The 21,182-nt window shown below is 37.3% G+C and overlaps 1 protein-coding gene across 1 annotated transcript in view; it reads right to left on the bottom strand.

Moving 5' to 3' along the window:
- LOC132310465 (rho GDP-dissociation inhibitor 1-like) overlaps nucleotides 1-5,492 on the bottom strand; it is a gene marked incomplete at its 5' end in the record, with an annotated part of 28,805 nt that extends 23,313 nt beyond the window's left edge. Inside the window, 2 exons of the mRNA XM_059808635.1 lie at nucleotides 5,027-5,144; nucleotides 5,267-5,492. Of these exons, the coding sequence (XP_059664618.1) occupies nucleotides 5,027-5,144; nucleotides 5,267-5,492 (344 nt within the window). The remainder of the gene's footprint in view (nucleotides 1-5,026; nucleotides 5,145-5,266) is intronic.
- Nucleotides 5,493-21,182: the final 15,690 nt, after the last annotated feature.

The raw sequence follows: 21,182 nt of genomic DNA, 5'->3' as shown, positions 1-21,182 counted from the left end.
GTCATGAACCTATCCTCCAAATTTTAGCTCGATCGGACCACGGACGAAGCGGTATCGGATGTTTGATAAAATCTGGGCAGAATAGAAAAAAAAACTTGTGCGACCCAGTTACTGTTCACGAGTACGAATCACTGTTCTCGAGGTCAAACTCTGATCTCCACCGTTTAGATTGTGCGTCACTGAGTCGTGAACCTCTCCTCCAAATTTCAGCTCGATTGGACCACGGACGAAGCAGGATCGGATGTTTGATGAAATCTAGGCAGAATGGAAAAAATATGTGCGACCCGGTTACTGTTCACAAGTACGAATCACTGTTCCCGAGGTCAAACTCTGTTCTCTACCGTTCAAATTGTGCGTCACTGAGTCGTGAACCTCTCCTCCAAAATTCAGCTCGATCGGACCACGGACGAAGGGGGATCGGAGCTTTGATCAAACCTTGGCAGAATGTGAAAAACTGCGTTTTTCCTTCTCCACTTCCACAAAACGTGTGCTTTATTTAAAAAAAACCCTACACAGACGTCTACCTTATACTTATAGAGTTTTCCTAAACCCTAGGTTCATTTAAGTCCAACTCACAATCCTAACCAGCCCATCCAATTAACGTAGAAACCTACGACGGCTATAATATAAAACCCTAATTTATACTGTAATTAAAACCCTAGTTAGATGTATTTACCTAATTACCCTATTCACCATTAAATACTTAACAAATAATCTAATTGAACAAAATAACAATTAGTAAACCCAATTAAACCAAATAAGACACACATAAAATAAAACACATATAGAATAATTAAACCAATTACACTTAAACCATTAATACCAATTAAATAATTAAAACACTAGCAAGTAATTCCAATCAAATAACTAAAAATAAATATCATTTAAATAAATTAAATCACCACAAAAGAAAACAATTAAGCACCTAATAAAAAAATAATGACACATAATCAAATAAAATGCACTTAAATAAGAAATTAAATACCATTAAATACCAGGAATATCCTTTTTAAAATTAGGGGTATTACAGGAAATGTGTAAACAGGTAAGTCGAGGTTGCTCTTTCAGAGAGTACCCTTGAGCGAGCCAGGGAGGGAGGAGCCCATCCGACTGGAGCGGGGCGCGTCCACAGTAGAGGAAGGGTAGAGACCTCTCCCTCGGCCAGTGAGTTCCGTTATTGGATAAGTAGCTTGAGAATACCTAATCCACCGTGGGCACGCCAGGTCAGCACTGGCTGTAATACCCCTAATTTTTAAAAGGATATAACTAGAATTTCTTTATTTATTTTATGTGCATTTTATTGATTAGTTGATTTATGTGCATTTAAATATGATTTATCTGGCTATGTGTTTAAGGGTTTTTATTTGCTTAATTGATAATTGTGTTTGTTTAAATTCATTGTAATTGTTTTTAATTTAATTATTGGTTAATTTAAAGTTTTTATTATTAGTGACTTAATTGACGTGTAGTTTTTGGTAGCTTATATAATTTAGGTGTGTTGTATTTATGGTTTAGATTTAGGGTTTTATTTTCGTGTAGTCGCCGACTTAAATTAGGTTTTACGTAAATCTTATAAATATACGGTTATATAATTTGACTTAAGGTTGGGACGTATATATATAAATCTTATACGTCTGCTAGGGTGAGGAAATTAAAACTCAATTCACGTAAGGGTTTATGAGAGGAAAAACAGAAAGGTTTCTTGAGAAGGAAAAACAGAGGGAAATTGAGAGAATCAATTAGGATTGCAGCCATGGATTGAAGGTGGGATCAAGGAAGAAAGAGTCGATGGCTTGTGGAATAAAACTGAAACAGTGGGAGAGTTGCAGGTAGTCTACAGTTCATTGCAGAATTTAGCAACGGCGATGAAGGTTTCAAACCGGAATCTTAAGGCAAGTTTCAGTCTATTCCACTCCTGTAAACTTGTGTTCTATGCATTCTAAATGGTCTCCAGGAAGTTAATTAAACATTAAAACGGATGTGTTATGCATGATTAAATCAAACTGTAATCTGTAGTGTGCCTTTGTTTAAACTGTAACTATTTCGATTGTGGCTAAGCTTTTGTCAAAAAAATTCATAAGGGATTTTAAAGAGTTTCTATGACTGTTTGGATCTAAATTAGAACCTAAGAAGTTCAAAAAAACAATTCAGACAGAGACTTGGAATTTTGCCGGTTTTAAATAACTGAAATCGGTTCGTGCATAAACTGTTTTGGATTATGTATTAAACTTCTGTAAATTATTTTCCTAATGGAATGTGAGGAGTTTCTAGGATTGTTTAGATTTAAATTAGACCCTAAGAAGTTTAAAAACAATTGGGACAGTGACTGGAACCTTCGTCGAAAGTGAAGGGGATGAACGGACGAAGCAGAGGCAAGCAGAGACGGCTCTCAGGGAGAGAGCCAGCTCCCAAATGATGGGAGCCGGCTCCCATGAAGAGAGAGCCGGCTCTTCATGAGGAAGAGCTGGCTCTAGAAGCTTAGGAGCCGGCTCCAAGGGTTTCCAGAGCCGGCTCCCCTGGTTGTTAACACCTACGGGTGTTTTCAGGCGGTTTTCTGGGTTTCAGGGACTTGGATGTGATTTTGGGAAAGTTGTGGGAGGTTTTAAAGGTTTAAAATTAACCTATTGAAGCTTGAAACCAGTTAGTATAAGTTAGTGTGCTAACCTTAAAAGGTGGATCATGAAAAATAAACACGTGATTATACATACTGTTAAAGAAGAAAGAAGGATTAAGTTGTTAATTTGTTTAGCAACCTAAACGAACTGTGAAATTTCTTATTTGATGTTATATAATGGATGTATATAACTTAATAAAGACCAAAAATATTGGTTTAGGATATGGTTATTGACCACATGAACTTTAGATGTTGAGTTGCATGCTGTCGGGAGTTGTAGAAGCTTTTGTTGCCAGTTTGGATTTAGTGATCTAAATGGACTGGTCTAGAATTTCATATAATGTGCTCAGCTCATATTTTCTGTGTATCATTATGTTATACTCTGGGATTATTGGAGGATAAATTAGACGTCATGAAATTTAATGTAATATGTTCAGGTTAAAATTCTGAATATTATTATGTCATGCTATATAGGTTAATTGAGGAACTGCTAAATTACTGTTCATTCAATTATGTGGATATGGATGATTTAAATTGTTGATTATGCTTTAGCAATTTAAATGGAAGTTTTATGATTATAATCATATACTAGATGCATAATAGGATTTTAATAATACCTGTTTTCTATTATGCTGGTTCATGGATATACTTGATGCTCTAATGAATGTGCATCACTGGTGAATCATTTGCATTATATGTACCGGTATGGGACGGTGACATATTAGGGATGGATTAGATCAAAAAGCTAAGTCCTACCCCTTCATACATACGGAATGGATTAACTAAAATAGTTAAATCCTACATGGATGCATGTCCTGTCAACTAAAATAGTTGAACGACATAACGGATGTTTATTTTATTTTTCTGCATTAGGAAAGAATTTATATATATATTTATGGTACCGTGATACGAGCTTGAGTCTCCTGATCACGGTTAGGGTGCGTATATTGCAAAGGTTGAGTAGCTAGATATAACTACCGTTCCCTGGTAGGTCTAGGTACTTGACCGCTGAAAAGCGTGTTTTATATGTCACCTTCTACCCAGGTTGAACTATGTTATAGGCTAGTGAGCATCATATAGTGTGTATATATATATATGGACTATGGTAGATATTGCCGAGCTATCAAGGATGTATCTGCGTATCGGGTTTATGTACGGATTGTAGTAGATTGGAACTTGCATGTGGGCTTGACCCACTTCTATTTTTCAGGTATTCGCCAGTACCAGGCTTAGAGTTTGATCGTGTTGATGCAGATACAGACACTCACTCTTCCAGTTACATAAGATTTCCTTTCTATTTTGGTTTTGGATTTTAATTCTGTAAATTTATTTAAAGTTTTGGAATTAGGGGTCCACTAGGTGGATTCCCGAGTTGTACGGATTTGGAGGATTTAAATTATATTAAATTATTATTTAAGGTTTGAGGATTTTCATATTAGTTTCTTTCAGCGCATTATTCTTTATTAGTAATTCAGTTTTTTTTCTATTTTATTCCTGTTTGTTTACATATTGATTGTTTGGTATCCCTCGGATCTGTGCTCGGACTTGATCACCCGTGGCTCTAGAAACGAGGGGTATCACACTGGCCAGTTGTGCCTATGTTGCTGAGGTGGCGCCACTTAGTGAGCTACCGTGGCGCGGTCATCAACACAAAACAATAAGCTCTATTTCTAGTAATTGGTAGTCTCCAAGAAACCATCTATCTGATTTTTCTCTGCTTCGTTCCACTTGTTCACAATGCAGCTTCCAAAGAAGATAACTGAGAGAGCGGGTCGCGGTAGTGTAGTTGATTTCTTCAGGTAGCACTGCACTTGTTATCGTCGTCAATAAACTGGGAAAAAAATGCTGCCAAAAGGTCGAGGTTCAGTTGAGAGGGTCGAGTTCACAGCATGTAAGGGGAGATTGAGTACAAGCTTACCAACCCTATCCAAGGATGGTTCAGTTGTAAGAGCAGGAATTGCTTGCTCTGACAAGCCAGCAACTTCGTCAGACGAGGAATAATTTAGTGGTAGGGCCACCCTGGCATTCAGTTGATCCAAATGGAATCACTGGAAGGTGAGCATAGCATCAAAACACCCGGTACACGATGGCCTGGGCTACACCGCTTTTCACCGCCTTTATGCCCCTACTTGGGTCACAGGCCCGCGTAACCAAACTAGGCGCTGAACTAACCCAACCCATGTTAAGATAAAGACAATAATTGTTTTAAAATATTCTGATGTGGGAATTGAAAGGTTACTATTGTCTCTCTCACCTTCTGATTTTCCTCCCTTCACCACCAAAAGCTGTGTGTGTAGAAGCTAATGTGTTGATTTAATTATGTGTGTGGTGGAGAATAGTTTCTCTATAGACTCGAAGCTTGTAAACCACATGGTCATAAAAAAACATACGAAAACTGGTTAACTATTTTACCTTTGATCTTGCTGAATATGACCCTCTTGCAAAAAGACCAGATGGAGCAGTCTCTTCTGGCATCTCATGTATGTAAGGCTCTGACTGAGGACTAAATGTTCCGAGCATATGCTTTGAGCTATCAATTGAAATGCACACATTAAAAGCTTTCATTAACACCGGAGTTTAATGTTGCATAAATTGAACCTTAACCCTCTCACACACACACACACCACACACAGAAAGAGAGAGACAGAGTACCCTTGATACCAGTTTTCCACACAGTGTTGGTGTACTTGAGGCCACAAACAATGTTATTGCTGACCTGAATAGAGAATCTAAGATTGTAGGGGATACCTTCTTTCAAAGTAAACCATAAGCCCTTTGGGTTACCAGCCTCGGGAACTGGAAGAACCAGACCAGGTCTACCGGGTGAGAGGATGCTGAGGCTCAAAATCTTCACGTCTGGTCTAGAATTTCTATGATAAACCAATTATAAAAAAGCCTTGTTATTCCATTTGTAAATTAAAACTTAAAACAAAATTAAGCACAAATAGATTTTTGCAATTTATAGACCACAATCCCTCATAATTTTTATTATTACCTGTTCCATATGTAGAAGGAATAGGATATCGATGGATGACAAAAACTTATTGATAGGGAAAAATAAACCTATCTTGACCTAACGGTTGAGGCAACCAAGTGTTGACCAGCCGCCAGATCTTTTCGGTGATCAACGATAATATTTTATTAGTAGAGGTAACGATTTCCATGGATAAGAATAATAACAAATCTTATGCAGGATAAGATTTCCATGGGGATGATGAAAAATCTTATCAAATATAAGATTTCCATGGGATAAGTACCATGGGATGAGGATGATTAAATTCCTTTTTTGAGAATAAGGGAAGCGACGATAAATAGGACGACGGCTCGGGAATAAGATACGACGAAAAAACTATTATTAAATTCCTGCCTTCTTTTTAGACCTCTGGTGACTAACTTGACTGTCGGAGAGTTCTTGGCAGGTACCACACCGGTGCCTTCAAGGTTCATCGATCTTCTCTTTTCTTCCTTGCAGGAACACGGTGTCGTATCAGACTGAATTTCACCCTCAAAAGTTGGCGCCGTCTGTGGGAACGACGATTCCCTTGAATCAATTAATTATTCTGTTGGGTATATACGTTTGCAGTCCGGTTGGTTACCCAAGGAACACCGTCGTAGGAGTCTGGTCAAAGGGTAGAGTCGGGTGAAAACCTGGACGTCCCAAACGACCAGCCACGGCTTGTAGCGTTAGAATTGCAGGTCCAAACTCTGAGTCAAGGTATGGACCAGTTGATCCAGCAAAATGCAGCACTCTTGCAACATCTTATTCCATCGGTTCAACAAAACTTGCCACGACAAGATCTCTCAAATCCAAACGGAGGGAATGGGAATCTTGAAAAGCAAGATAATCATTCCCCCCAAAATGAAACTGAAGTGGAATAAAGCCAGGTGGGAACCCGACATAGAGAGGTGGTCCACCCATCTCTCCCACAGAGTTCCCGACCTCTTGAAAGCACAACCTTCTGTCTTAAGGAAAAGACAAAGAAAATTACCTATCTCGACCTGAAGATCGAGGATCTCAATGGGAAAATGGAAGATGTAATGCAAGCACTGAAAGGGAAAGGTCATGCCGCCGTAGATGACCTAGTACAAAGGACCAACTTGCCGTTCAGCGCCGCCGTTATGAAATGTCCACTACCTAGCAAGTTCAGGATGCTCTCGTTCGAAAGTTTCGATAGGACCAAAGATCCCCTCAATCACCTGGAAGATTTTCAAGCTCTTATGCATTTACACGTTGTGCCAGACGAAATCATGTGCCGAGTTTTTCCTACTACACTTGAGGGATCAGCAAGAGTTTGGTTCAACAAACTGAAGCCAGGAACCATCAACACCTTTGAAGAACTGAGTAAGCAGTTTGTGAGCCACTTCATTGCAGGTCAGAGGCATAGTAGGCCAGCTACCTACCTGTTTACCATGGAGCAACAAAAGGAAGAATCGATTCAGGAATACATCACCCGATTCAACGCAGAGATGTTACAGGTAGAAGAGGTGGACGACAAGGTAGCTTTGACCGCTTTCATAGGAGTAGGGATGGCAATGGGGGCGGGTTTAGGCGGGTGTACCCTCCCCCGCCCCCACAACAGTTTAAAAATCTTTCCCCCGTCCCCGCCCAAAACCACAAAAATAGGGATACTTTCCACCCTATCCCCCGTAACAATTTAATATTTTTACCCCCGCGGGTACCTGCCCCGCCCCGTTTAAGACTATAATTTATTTATTGTTGAAATAGATTTGCTCTTTTTTTTTCCCCCTCGTCTTCAATTATTCACCATTGCAAATTTCTTTTCAGTCAAATTTATTTTTTTACTTTAATTTGTTATATAGGGTACTAAATATATAGTGGGAAATATATATACTAATGAAATATGGGTACTTAAGTAATTTTCCTATCTCAACGGGGCGAGGCAGTGCGGGGCAACCTCCCTACGCCCCCGCACCAAACCCGTGCGGGTTTTTATTACATCAAACTATCTCCGCCCAAATAAGTAAAACAGTCCCCCAAAACCATCAAAAACGATGTGGGGTGGGGCGGGTAACCACGGGGGTAGGTCAAATTGCCATCCCTACATAGGAGGACTCCAAACCTCTAGATTCTTGTTCTCCTTATCAAAAGAACCTCCTACCAGCATGATAGAATTGCTGATCAGAGCGCAAAAACACATCAACACTGAAGACACCATGAGTACACGGAAGGAAGGAGAGGACAAGAAGAGGCCAGCCCTTCTCGCTTGGGATGAAATTAATACCAAATATAAGAAATCGTTCTTCAGCGATAGCACATATCATAAGAAGGACTCAGATGAGTATACCGACTAGAAATTGTCTCACAGCTGGAATTAGCCTTATCAAGTAATTCACAATAAAGACTTGGGGCATCTTAGTTAATCATTTTAAATGGAGGGTAGCTCCCTCACTTGTTATCTTGTTTGTAATAAGCCTTGAGGCAATGATGGTCTTTAATAAAATTCTTTTCAGTTGCCTTGACTCTTGGTCAATTATCTTTATACGTACAGTATCCCTGTACTATAAGGGATAGTAAATGAGTGTCCTGTATTACAAGGATCCGGGCTGAGTGAATCCCGTAATCCGTATTCCCGTACTATAAGGGATAATAAATGAGTGTCCTGTATTACAAGGACCCGGGTTGAGTGAATCCAGTAATCCGTATCCCCGTACTATAAGGGATAGTAAATGAGTGTCCTGTATTATAAGGATCCGGGCTGAGTGAATCCCGTAATCCGTATCCCCGTACTGTAAGGGATAGTAAATGAGTGTCCAGTATTACAAGGGACCCTGGCTGAATGAATCCCGTAATCCATCTCCCCGTAACATAAGGGATAATAAATGAGTGTCCTATACTACAAGGACCCGGTTGAATGAATCCCGTAATTGATATCCCCTTATAATAAGGGATAGTAAATAAAAATCTTTTACTAAAGAGGTGAGCTGAGTAAAGCTCGTAAAATTCAATTCCCTTATTAAAAGAGTGACGATCTGAGTAAAACTAGTACCCAGGGGCAGAGTACCCAAGAGTACTAAAAATAGTACCCAGGGGCAGAGCACCTCGATTACCCAAGGGTACTAAGAATAGTACACAGGGCAGAGTATCCAACGGTACCAAAAATAGAACCCAAGGGAACAGTACCCAAGGGAAGCGTACCAAAAAAAAAAAAAAAGAGTGTTACTATTCATATGAATAGTGTAATACCCCTAATTTTAAAATGCTAGTCCTGGTATTTTAGTTAATTATTTAATTGCATTTTTAATTTATTTAATTGTATAATTACTTGTTTATTTGAATTACTTGTTTTTAGTAAAATGAATTACTTGTTACTTGTTTAATTGTGTATTTAATTTACATTACTTGTTTAATTGTTTTATTAAATGGAATTATTTGATTTGTTTGCGTTAATTACATTATTGGATTTAAATTGTGTGATTGTATGTCCTTAGGTGGTTTATTATAATAATTATAGTTGTTTAATTAGGTAATTAAGTTAAATGAATTTTTAAAATACGTTCAATACTTAGGGTTCTTTGTGAAGTCACGTATATTGGGCGACATAGATTTTAAATAGGTTTTCTATGGGCCGACTAGGATTTAGTGTAAGGTTTGAATCGAACCTAGGTCTTGTGTAAACCTATGAATATAGGTATTAGGTTCTGCCTAGGGTTTTAGAACCCTATTCACGACAGTGGAGGCAGAGAAGGAACAGAGGAGGATTACCGTAGTTCCCCGGAGAAACTTAGGAAGACGACGCTGAGGTTTTGAACTGAAAACTCATAGGCAAGTTCTAATCCTAACTCTATTCCTTAGGCTTGTGTTATTTTCATTTCTAACACAATTCCAAGAATCTATAAAGATTAAAAGTGGATTTGTTTCCATGTCTCTGTTGTTTTCTTTTAACTGAACGTAGCATGGGTTGCACTGCTTGTTTATAATCTTTTAAATGTAACTCGTAAATTAATCCACATAACTAGATGTTTAATTCATGTAAACTAATATATCAAGAGTGAAATTAGTTTTTAACACTCAGAAAGTATTAACATTACACCGGTTCACATGGTTGAGTTTTTCAGAACTGTGTGTGTTCTTGAAGGGAAAACTGCTCGTTCTAACTTCTTGTTGCATAAATCTTGTTCTGATTGTTGTCAAGGAGTTACTAAGGCCTTAAACTGTTTCTGGATCACACTGAGATATAATTGTAACCAGTAGTAGCCTTAAAATTTAAGATGGATGCACCAAACGTTGCCGAAGAGGTCACAATTGGAGAAGATGAGCAGTTTAGGAGCAAAGGGCCAAAGAGACGTCTCCACGCAAGGGGGAGCCGGCTCCATCATGGTGGAAGTGGCTCCACTCAAAGGGGAGGCGGCTTCCCTTGTGGGGAGATGTCTCTTTCTTCCTCTGTTGGGTTTTTGACCTTCTGGGTTGATTCCGGATTGATTTCTGATGCTACGGGTGTGTTTAGGAGCTGTAATTGGGAGTTTTGGTTGGGATCTAGGATCAAATAAAGTATTCAGAGGGCTTGATAATGCATGATAAATCAAGTAAGGTTTGCTGTCAGAACAGTATATAATTTTTAAGTAAAAATTAACAGACTATTTCTGGACTAAGGATTTAAATTGCACAACCTTATGGGTAGCAGTTCATCTGTGAGGGAGTTATGGTTTGTTCATGTGTCTGTAGTAAATTATAAACATGTTAGATTACAGGATGATTGTATGCTTATAATGGATAAAGGGTGAAAATATACATTAAGTGTGTCATCAGTTCCTGAACAATTGTGTAGTATTATAAGGTGAGCATGTAAATCTGTATATTCTGATATGTTATCTGTAATAACCCTAATTTCAAAAGGATAATAATGGTATTTACTTTATTGTTTAAATTGCATTTTTAATTGCTGAAGTGCTTATGTGTTAATTTAATTGATTTAATTGTTATTTTAATTGACTTTTGTTTTGCTTAATTGATTATTTGATTAATTGTTTTCTTAGTTGCTTTAATTATGGATTTAATTATATTCATTAATTGATTGTTTTAATTATTGGTTTAATTATATTAGGTACAAACTTGTTTAAGTGAATTTAGTTATATTAAATTTAATTAGTGTCTAATTTAAATTAGTTTCTATCTTAACGTAACTGTAAGGAAGCTTGCACACAGATGGTTATACATTAGGGTTATAGTTCACAGCCGACATTGAATTTAACCTAGTTTTCTCTATGGGCCGAGTAAATCCAATTTGGGTTTAAGAGAGCCTAGGATTAGTGTGGCCTATAAAAACTCACCTAAGTTGTCTACCTAGGGTTTTAGAATAAACTTACGACATTGTAAGGTTGAGAGAAGTTTTGGAGACGGCTGGGAAAGAACAAAGAGCAAACAGAGGATTCGCCGGAAATTTGAGACAAACGTCGGTGTAAGGCAAGTTCTATCATTACTCTCTCCCTTAGGCTTCGTATTCTTTGCATTCCTAAATAATTCTAGGATTGATTTAATCAATAAAAACGTTATCTGTTTATGCTAAAATTTGGACTATCACATATGTGTGCTTGCTTGCAAAACCTGTTAAAACGTGTTATTTGTTTGTTTAATTCTCTGTGTAAACCTATGCATGGAATGTATTAAAGACTTAAACATGGACTGGGAAGCTACTGGGATGGAGTTACAACTTCTGGAAACCATAGCGTAGGGCAGAGAGGTTGCAGAAGGCGTCTGAAGAAGAGGGAAGATGAAGAGACGGGGCAGAGAGGGAGAGAGCCGGCGCCCATTGATGTAGAGGCTGCTCCCAAGTGTGGGAGCCGGCTCTAAGGCCTAAAAGAGGCGGCTCCACTTTCGGGAGACGTCTCCTTGCTGAGTTTTTAATTTTTTCTTCGTTTTCGGCCAGTTTTGGTTGCAGTGGTTGGTTCTCTGGGGTTTCAGTTGAGTTTAGTGCTATATGTGAGGTGTATGGATGATGCTTAGAGACAATTCTAAGACTTCAGGAGGCATGTTAATAATCTAATTATGGTTGTCACTTGAATAGTATACGTTGTAAACAAAATAACACTGTGGTTGGAGTCAGAAGAATTAATTTGCTCTCTGTGATTTGTAATCTTCTGAGACAGATAATATAATTAAAACATGTTTTATCATATATCATGATCATGTGTCTGAATTATATATGTTTTGGATGAATTGGTGTTAAGTGACTTTAAGATTTAAACAAACGTAGCACTATATTGGATTTTGTGAAAACACTACAGATCAAGCATGTCTATGTGTATACTGTAATTCTGTGTTGATGTTTTCATTATCACTGCTAGTATCAATTATCGGAGGCATGGATTTTGTTGATGTTTACCTTAACTGTCTATAATATCAACTGCTGGAGGTTGAATGCTATTAAGATTTAAACTTGGCACGATACCGTATTTTATGGAACAACCTAAACTGAGTAGGTTTATGTATATACTGTGACTATGTTAATTGATGCTTGCACTATAATTGTTAGTATCGGTGATGGATATAAAGCTGAACATATTTATGTATAAGGTAAACTGTATTTATTGATGCTTACAATATGACTGTTAGTATCAAAAATGGAGATATGGATTTAGTTGATATTTATTATAGTCGTCTATATTATCAACTGCTGGATGATTGGATAGTATACACCGGTATGGGACGGTGGTATACTAGGGACGGTTTGGTTTCAAAATACCAAAACCTACCTACTCTGGTTTAAGAATTGGATTAACTAAAAGTTAAGTCCTATTGATTGAATTGTCATGGCAACGATCAGTTGAGCGGCACTACTAGGATACAGGATGGATTTTAAATATATTGTTATGGTACCTCGATATGAGCTTGAATCTCAGGATCGACGGTTATGGAGCGTATATGCATTGGGATGCATAGCTAGATACGATGGTTGAATGTGTACCCTATTTAGGTTTAGGTGCACATGCCCACTTCGTGTGCGTTTTAGCATGTTACCTCTATTCAGGTTGAGACCGGCCTATAGTCCAGTGAGAGTCCTTTAGTGTGACTATATATATATATATATATATATATATATATTTACGGACTATTAGCTATTGTTGAATTGTTTAGGGTGTACATGCGTATGGGGCCTCTGTTTGGATTGTAATAGTATAGAACTTGGGCGTGGGCCTGACCCACTTCTATTTTTCAGGTACATGACAGTTCCAGATTTAGACGTGTTCGTGCTAAGCAGAGGTTTCTACTCACTCTACCGACGATGTAGGATTTCTCTCCATAGCTTATATCAGGATGTTCTTTTAGTTGTTTTAATTCAGTTTGGATTTTTATTAGGGGTCCACTAGAGATGGATTCCCGAGTTGTTTAATCTATTGGAGGTTTTGGATTATTGGGATTTGAGTATTTATCTTTAAATGATTTATTTTAGTTTCTTTCAGCTTTTAATATTTATTCTTATTTCATTTTGTTGTCTATGTTCATTAAAGTATTAATTGTTTGATATTCTCTCGGGTTCGGGTCTGGGCCTGATCAACCCGTGTCTTGGATTCGAGGGGTGTCACACTATCTGGGAATTAAAATTGATGTTTATATGTATGACATGTATTATCAATTATTGGATCTTGGGAAAGTACTATGTCCACTAGAACCATTGATGTTTGTATATGATGTTTTATTATAAATTGTTAGATATGTGAAATAGTTGATAACTACAGTTATTACTTGTTTTATCAACTGCTGGATGATGGATTACATGCACCGATATGGGACGGTGACATGTCTAGGTTTGGATTAGTTTCAAAATACTATATCCTACCTACACAGAATAAGGGAATGGATTTCAAAATAAATCCTACTTATGCTTAAATTAAAGAAGCTACACAAGCTGAATGACTAACTGGATTATTTGTTATATATGTTAAGTCAAAAAGCTGCACAAGCTGAATGACTAACTGGATTACTTATTATATATGTTAAGTCAAAGAAGCTACACAAGCTGAATGACTAACTGGATTCTTGATGGATAATCAGGATCGGATTTTAAATATATTTTTATGGTACTGCGATATGAACTTGAGTCTCAGAGTCGTCGGTTAGGAAGCGTATATGTAGTAGGATGTGTAGCTGGATATGAGAGGTTGAGGTGTACCCTGTTAGATCTAGGTACTCATGCCCACCTATGGGTGCGTTTTCGCATGTTGCCTTCTATTCAGGTTGAGACCCTCTCCATAGTCCAGTGAGAGTCCTGTAGTGTGAATATACATATGTACGGACTATTAGCTATTGTTGAGTTGGTTAAAATGTATATGCGTATCAAGTCTTTGCTTGGATAGTAATAGGATAAAATTTGTTTGTGGGTCTAACCCACTTCTATTTTTCAGGTGTTCGACCGTTCCAATCGTAGGCTTGATCATGCTGAGCAGAGATCATCACTCACTCTTCCGACAGCGTAGGACTTCTCTCCATGGTTTACTATGGATGTTCTTTTAGTAGTTTTCTTTTCAGTTTGGATTATTATTAGGGGTCCACTAGAGATGAATTCCCGAGTTGTATTCATGGAGGTTTTGAAAGTTGGATTTTATTAAGTTTTATCAGTTGAGGATTTTATATTAGTATTATTTTCAGTTTTTAATATTTATTCTTATTTCATTTTGTCATCTATGTTCGTTTTAAAATATTAATTGTTAGGTATTCGTTCGGGCTTGGGCCTGATCAACCCGTGTCTCGGATCCAAGCGGTATCACAAATAGTACCCGCGGGTACTGTTCCCAGGACAGGGAAAATTTTTTATTATTATTCTACTGTTCATATACCCGCGGGTATTGTTCCCAGGGCAAGGGAAAAAAAAAAAATTTATTATTCTACTGTTCAATGAACAGTACCCGCGGGCACTGTTCCCTCAGGAACAGTGCTGGGGGCAAAAAAAAAAAATATATATCTTACATTCCCAAAGCTAGACGAGCAAGTTTGGGAATGGGGGGCAACTGATAGAGAAAAATAAACCTATCTTGACCTAACGATAGAGACAACCAAGTGTTGACTAGCCGCCAGATCTTTTTGGTGATCAACGATAATATTTTATTATTAGAGGTAACGATTTCTATGAATAAGAATGATGACAAATCTTATGCAGGATAAAATTTTCATGGGGATGATAATAAATCTTATCAAGGATAAGATTTCCATGGGATAAGACCCATGGGATGAGGATGATGAAATTTCCTTATCAAGAATAAGGGAAGCGATGATAAATAGGACGACGACTCGGGAATAAGGTACGACGAAATAACTATTATTAAATTTGTGCCTTCTTTTTAGACCTTCGGTGACTAACTTGACTATCAGAGAGCTCTTGACAGGTACCACATCGGTGCCGTCAAGGTTCATCGATCTTCTCTTCTCTTCCTTATAGGAAATGATGTCGTATCGGACTGCGTGAATTTCACCCTCAACACTTATATTTATTGAAACAAATAGAAAAAATGTTGAGTGAGAGTTGGCATAATGAAAACATTTATCATCTTAAATGAGATTATTTAGAAAATATGAAGAAAAAAATTTTAAAATTAAAATAAAACTATGAACTCTGCTCCCAAGAACAAACAGGCACCCAAATTATATATATATATTTACAGACCCAGTACCTCCCTATCTCTCTATAACGGAGAACCCAAAATTGAAACAATCAGACCCCAAGGGCCACAAATCCTAACCCTCTACAGCAGTGGAAGAAGAAACAATTATATATTCAATCTAGGATAATTCCAAAAAAATGGTGTTGCGGACGGCAAAGGCCAAAAAAAAAAAAAAATGGAGTTAATCTTAAATTTTTCAAATTAATGGAATTTTGTTAAATGTTGACCTAAACAATTATCTCTTGATTTTCAAATTGCCCCTCATATGTTGTTGCGAAATGACCTAACTACCCATTCAACTTCTTCTTTCTTTCTTTTTTTCTTTTTTTTTTTTTTTTTTTTTTTTTCGGAATCTGCAACTCCATTGGATTTGTGAAGTCTAGAAAAGTTAAGAGAGAAGCATCTTTTTCCAGTAAGTGGCCTCATTTGTTCTCTCCTTGTGCTCTTTTATTTTCTCTCTCTAGAACGCATGAAACAAACTTGTATCTGATCTTTCTGGGTTTTGTTTGAGGGCAGTGTTGTGCTTATGGAGAGAAAATAAGGTTTTTTTCAGCGCTGAAAGGAGGAAGTGGTTAGAGGTTTATCGCCGAGGAGATCCGGGGGTCAGGAGTGGGTCTCCGAGTTTGGGTTTGCTGCAGAGGAAGGGGCAGTAGAGCCACGTGGCGCAACTGGAGGTATTGATTTTGAGATTGGGGAGGTTGAATGTTTGAACCCGGTGGCGGCTTTGTCGCCTTGATGGAAGTTAATCAGTCTAACACAATTATAATAAATTACAGATTAATTAATCAAATATACTTATATAATGTATAGTCTGCTTGTGTATTAAAAAGAAACACTACCAAACTAAGCAGTTATAGTCTGTATGATTCAGACTGTGTTTCAGAGAGAGAAAGCTAGCCCAAAGCAATAAACGAGCCTAAAGCCACAACCACAAAATCTTCAGATCCAGCATCAGAGCACACAGAACTAGCCTTCGTTGATGCTTCCTTGCCACCAACTTCCCTCATGCTCGAAACCGGTTGGGTCTTGATGCGCCGGTTATGGGTCTCCGTCGCTTTTAGATTTCGGTCTCAGTTGAAGCTATTGGGTAGTTGGCGGAGGATGAAGCCGGTGGCGATTTTTTGTCGCTGTTGATGGAAGCACCCGATCAATTAAATAGGATAGTTGAATCATTTTGCAACAAGGGCGGTTTGGGAATCAAAATATAATCTACAATAAATTTCTATGCCTAAGTCAACATTTGACAAAACTTCAGAAAACTTAATTTTGACTCCATCATTTCCTCAATCATCCCCGTCATTGCGCAGTCACTAATCCCATACACACATATATTCCATATATATACGTCAACAATAGCGTTATTGCCATTGCCATTGTTGTGAAAAACAAAACATACAATAGTGATCGACGTCAAACAGAGTATCCTTGTCGTTGAGATGAGGTGAATCGAAGCTCTGCTTTTTTCAATTCAATTGCGCACACACATATATATAACCACACACCAGCGCACACATAAAAAATTGAAGCTTTGTTTTTCAATTTAATTGTATATGAGCACACACACAGTAAAAATGAAAGCACTGTTTTTTCAATTTAATTGCATATGCTGGTGTGTGGTTATATATATTTGTGTGCAATTGAATTGAAAAAATATATATATATATATATATATATATATGTATATGTATATATAACCGCACACACAGACACACTTGCGCGTAATAGTATACACTGACACACACATGGAAGGAGCAGAGACGAGCATAAGGCGAGGAAAATGTACAGTTTTACTTCATCAGCCTAGACATCAGGATCATTGCCGTCAATTTGATCGTCGCCGACGGACGGTGGTGGTCGTTTGTCTATCATAAGTGAAATTTGCAAGGGTTTGACATTTTCCAAGCGCTAGATGGAGAGATTTTTGGCTGGTGAAAATAGGGTTAGGGTTATGGTTCGTTTCGATTGAGTGATTTGAAAAAAAAAAAAAAAAAGTGAGAAGAAGCAGAAGATAGTATTATATTGTGTTTTGATTGTTTAAAATGAGAGAATACAGACGATAGGCAGAGATATTCCTCCTTATTCATATCCTATCTTTCAAAAAAAATGAGAAGATAAGGATATAAATAATTGCAACGCCCTTTGCCCTGTCCAAGTATAATATTATTGCTTTTGTCTCCTCGGATCAAATACTTCACATAGGGTCACACTGGGGTTTTGGTTGGTTCACGATCATCACGACTTTAAAATGTCCAAATGATGTAAGATTCTGCACATGTAGCTGGTCCAGTATGGTAGTCTACTGGTGTCTCCTACACACGCCACACACACCCGCCCACAAGGTCGCCACAATCACCCCCTTTGGGGCCACCTGCACATGCACATGTTCACACACACCCGCCCACAAAGTTGCCACAATCACTCCCTTTTGGGTCCCAACTAGGGCTATAAGTTGGGCGGGCTAGCCCAACCCTGCCCAAACCCAACCCAAAATTTTTGAAATTTGGACACACAATTCACAAATCGGGTTTATGTTCGGGTTGAGTTTAATCAAAACCTAGATAATTCGGGTTGGGCTCGGGCTCAACCCGAACCCAACCCAAAACCCAAAATTATTATTATTAATTTTTTTTGCTCTTTTCTCTCTCCTCTCTCTCTTTTTTTCTCTTTTCTCTCTCCTCCCCGAATTTTTTTTTCTCTCTCCTCTCTCTTCTTTCTCTTTCTGCCCGAATTTTTTTTTTTTTTTTTTTTTCTCTTTTCTGTTCTTTCTCTTTCTCTGCCGCCGTCCCTCAGCCGATCCACCGCCGTTGCCGTCACTTCCAAAAATTAAAACAAAACCCATACATATAAGTTAGCAGTTGCAGAGAGAGAGGGGAGCAAGCTTGAGAGTTAAGAGACAGCGGCTGAAGCTTGCGAAAGGCGAACCCGAATTGGAACAGCCGGCGATGGAAACTGAAACATATGGGTTTTGATTTTTCGAACAATTTGAAATAATTTGAAATATATGGGTTTTGAACTTTTGATTCTTGTAGATTTTGTAGTTTGAAGTTGCAGAGAGAGAGAGAGTTGAGAATGAGACTGGACGATTGGGGAGGCTGAAATGATTTGCCCTAAATTTTTTTTGTTTTTAATAATATATATATCTATATAATATATATATTTTCGAAAAAATATATATATAAATAAATTTTAAAAACTCAACCCGTCAACCCGACCCGACCGGCTCGAAAATATTCGGGTTGGGTTTTGACTATAACCCATGTTAGGTACAATTCAGGTTCGCCCAACCTAACCCGATTCGGGTTGAGGTTGGGTTGGGAATGGGCTGGGTTGGGTTAGCCCAACTTGCAGCCCTAGTCCCAACGTCCTCATTGGCCACACTTTCAATTAGGTTAGGCTCTGATACCATTTGTAACGACTCTCACCTTATCCAGACACAATATTATCTACTTTTGACTCCCTTAGACCAAAAACTTCCCAAGGGGTCACTCATCCTGAACTACTACAGGTTAAACACACTTAACTGTGGAGTTCTGGTAGGTTCACAACAATCACGACTTTAAAACACTTTGTGTCATAGAATGGTGTTGAATCTGCATATAATATTTGCCCTATCTACACCCAGGCAATATGGGATTGTACACATGTAACTCGCCTAGTGTGGTAACCTACTGGTGCCACTTGCACACGGTCACACACACCTGCCCATAAGGTCGCCACAATGATAGTGTCTAAATGGCAGTTTCATAAGTTCAAAATTGCTCTTAACAATTAAAATGAGGAAATTATTATTCAACTCATATCCCATCTATTTAAAAGTGTATGATAGTAATTTGGTTATTATCATTTCTTTTCTTTTCTCCCCTCTATCATATCAAAACAAGAATACTATCATTTTTTTTTTTTTTTCTCTTATATATATCCAAACATGACCTTTCTCTGCTTTTATCACATAACTAATACTATCATCTCCTTTTCTTCTTTTTTTTTTCTTTTTTTATATATATCTTGTGTATCCAAACGGAGCCTTAAAGAAGAGAGAATTTGAGATTTGTAAGGATTTTGTATAGAGAGATGTGAATGAATAAAAAAGAAAATTGAGATTTACAAGGACCAACAGGCTAGTGGCCTAACGGTATCGGGCTTCTACTTTCTAAAGAGAGGTTAAGGGTTCGAACCTTGATGGGAGACATGTGTGTGTGAGTACCAATTAAGAAATATATATATATATATATATATAGACAAAAGGGCAATTCAGTCATTTAAGTGTTATGATATTTTATATTAAAAAAAATTGATAAAATAATAAAGGGCAAACTAGACTTTTGACACATTTTTAGACTCTATTTGAGTCACATATCTGACAAGGGGTAACACTGTTCAAAAATAGGCTGACTTATATATGGCCGTCAATATGACAAACAAAGGTTGTGTCATTGTAAATTACCCTATTTTTAATGTTTGTACGCTGTCCTTTTTTTTTTTTTTTTTTAAATCGTGGGTGTTCGAGCCGCTTACATGCACCTCGACTAATCCCACAAGACCCTGAAGTTAACGACCGGGTAAGCCTCCAGTGGCCCTGTGTAGACTCGAACAAGTGATCATTAGAGAGCAAACCCAAGGCTGGCCTTGCGAAGACTCGAACTAGTGACCATTAAGGAGCAAACCTAAGGCCTGATTAGCTGAGCTACCCCGCAGGGTTTTGTACACGGTCTTCTTAATTGAACTGAAATTAAAATAAATTTTTTTTCTGGTAGTTATAATTTAAATTAAATTTCGAAGCATATGTTTTCTTCATTATTACACTTAACTTAAAATAAATAAATGTTAAACAAAAAATATTAATGTCATTTTTTAAAAAAAAAAATTAGAGTTTGATTGAAAGTTGTAGGGCTTGCATGCTACTCCTAGCATTTAAAAATAAATAATAGAAAAACAAGATTGGTCCACGATTATATATATATATACATATAACCTTGTCAAGATGGAAGAAAAAAGGAGGAAAAGTCAAGTCTAACAGATATAGGTCTTGCATTTAAAATATAAGAAAATAAAATAAAAAAACCTGTCCACGATAATTAAAGGTCTGACTCGTATGATTGACTAATGGGAATACAATTGTTCAACAAACTTCTTATCTAAACATTGTGATTACATTGCACAGTCTTACAAAGTCATACAATCAAACAATTGGTTTTGCAAATAAGTAGATCATATATTAGACTTGAAGCATGTTTGTCTGTTTAATCACTCTTTTTTTGGACCACCGTGTGAATGTTAATCATTAGCAAAATTCACTCACTCTCTTTTTGGACCACCGTATGAACGTTAATCATAACAAAATTCCTTATTTAAATCCAATCAATTCATAGGTGCGCAAGGATAATCTGTATTTTTTTCTTCCAATAATAATAGTCAAATAATTAATGCGATCTCATACTTTATACCGAAAAGGAGGTTATTAAGAAGAGCTAACCATCCATTGGTTTCAAGACTTTTATGTTACTAATATATTATTTGATGTATCTTTATCCTTAATTTCTAACTTCAATCTTTAATTATTTTTTTCTTTGGGTATCCTTAGGGACCTGAAACACTTGAAAATTTTGGGTTATTGACTTCTTTGTTGAACAATCAAAACTGCTTTGTTGAACAATCAAAACCGAAGATGTGGCTAATAAGAAAAAAATGGTTTTATTTTATAATTAATTAATCGTATTGAAACATGTGTGAAGAACCTAATTAAATTCATAACATACTCAGGATTTTCAGATCTAATTTAAAATTTTAGGATCCATTCGGTTTCAAAATACTCCCAAACTGAACCGTGTGCACCCCTAATTAATGTCTAGTAAGCAACAATCTTAGTTAGCACTGTTTCAAGAAAGCCAATAATAAAAACACATCAAAGTTCAATTGCCAGAGGTCTGTCATATTTCAGTAGAACAATCTTAAA

This window comes from Cornus florida, unplaced genomic scaffold, assembly GCF_030987335.1.
Source record: "Cornus florida cultivar Cherokee Brave unplaced genomic scaffold, ASM3098733v1 CherokeeBrave_3.0.0_Hap2_Chr05, whole genome shotgun sequence".
NCBI classification, from domain to species: domain Eukaryota; kingdom Viridiplantae; phylum Streptophyta; class Magnoliopsida; order Cornales; family Cornaceae; genus Cornus; species Cornus florida.
The sequence above is the reverse complement of the archived record's forward strand: the minus strand, read 5'-3'. Positions and strand labels throughout refer to the sequence as shown.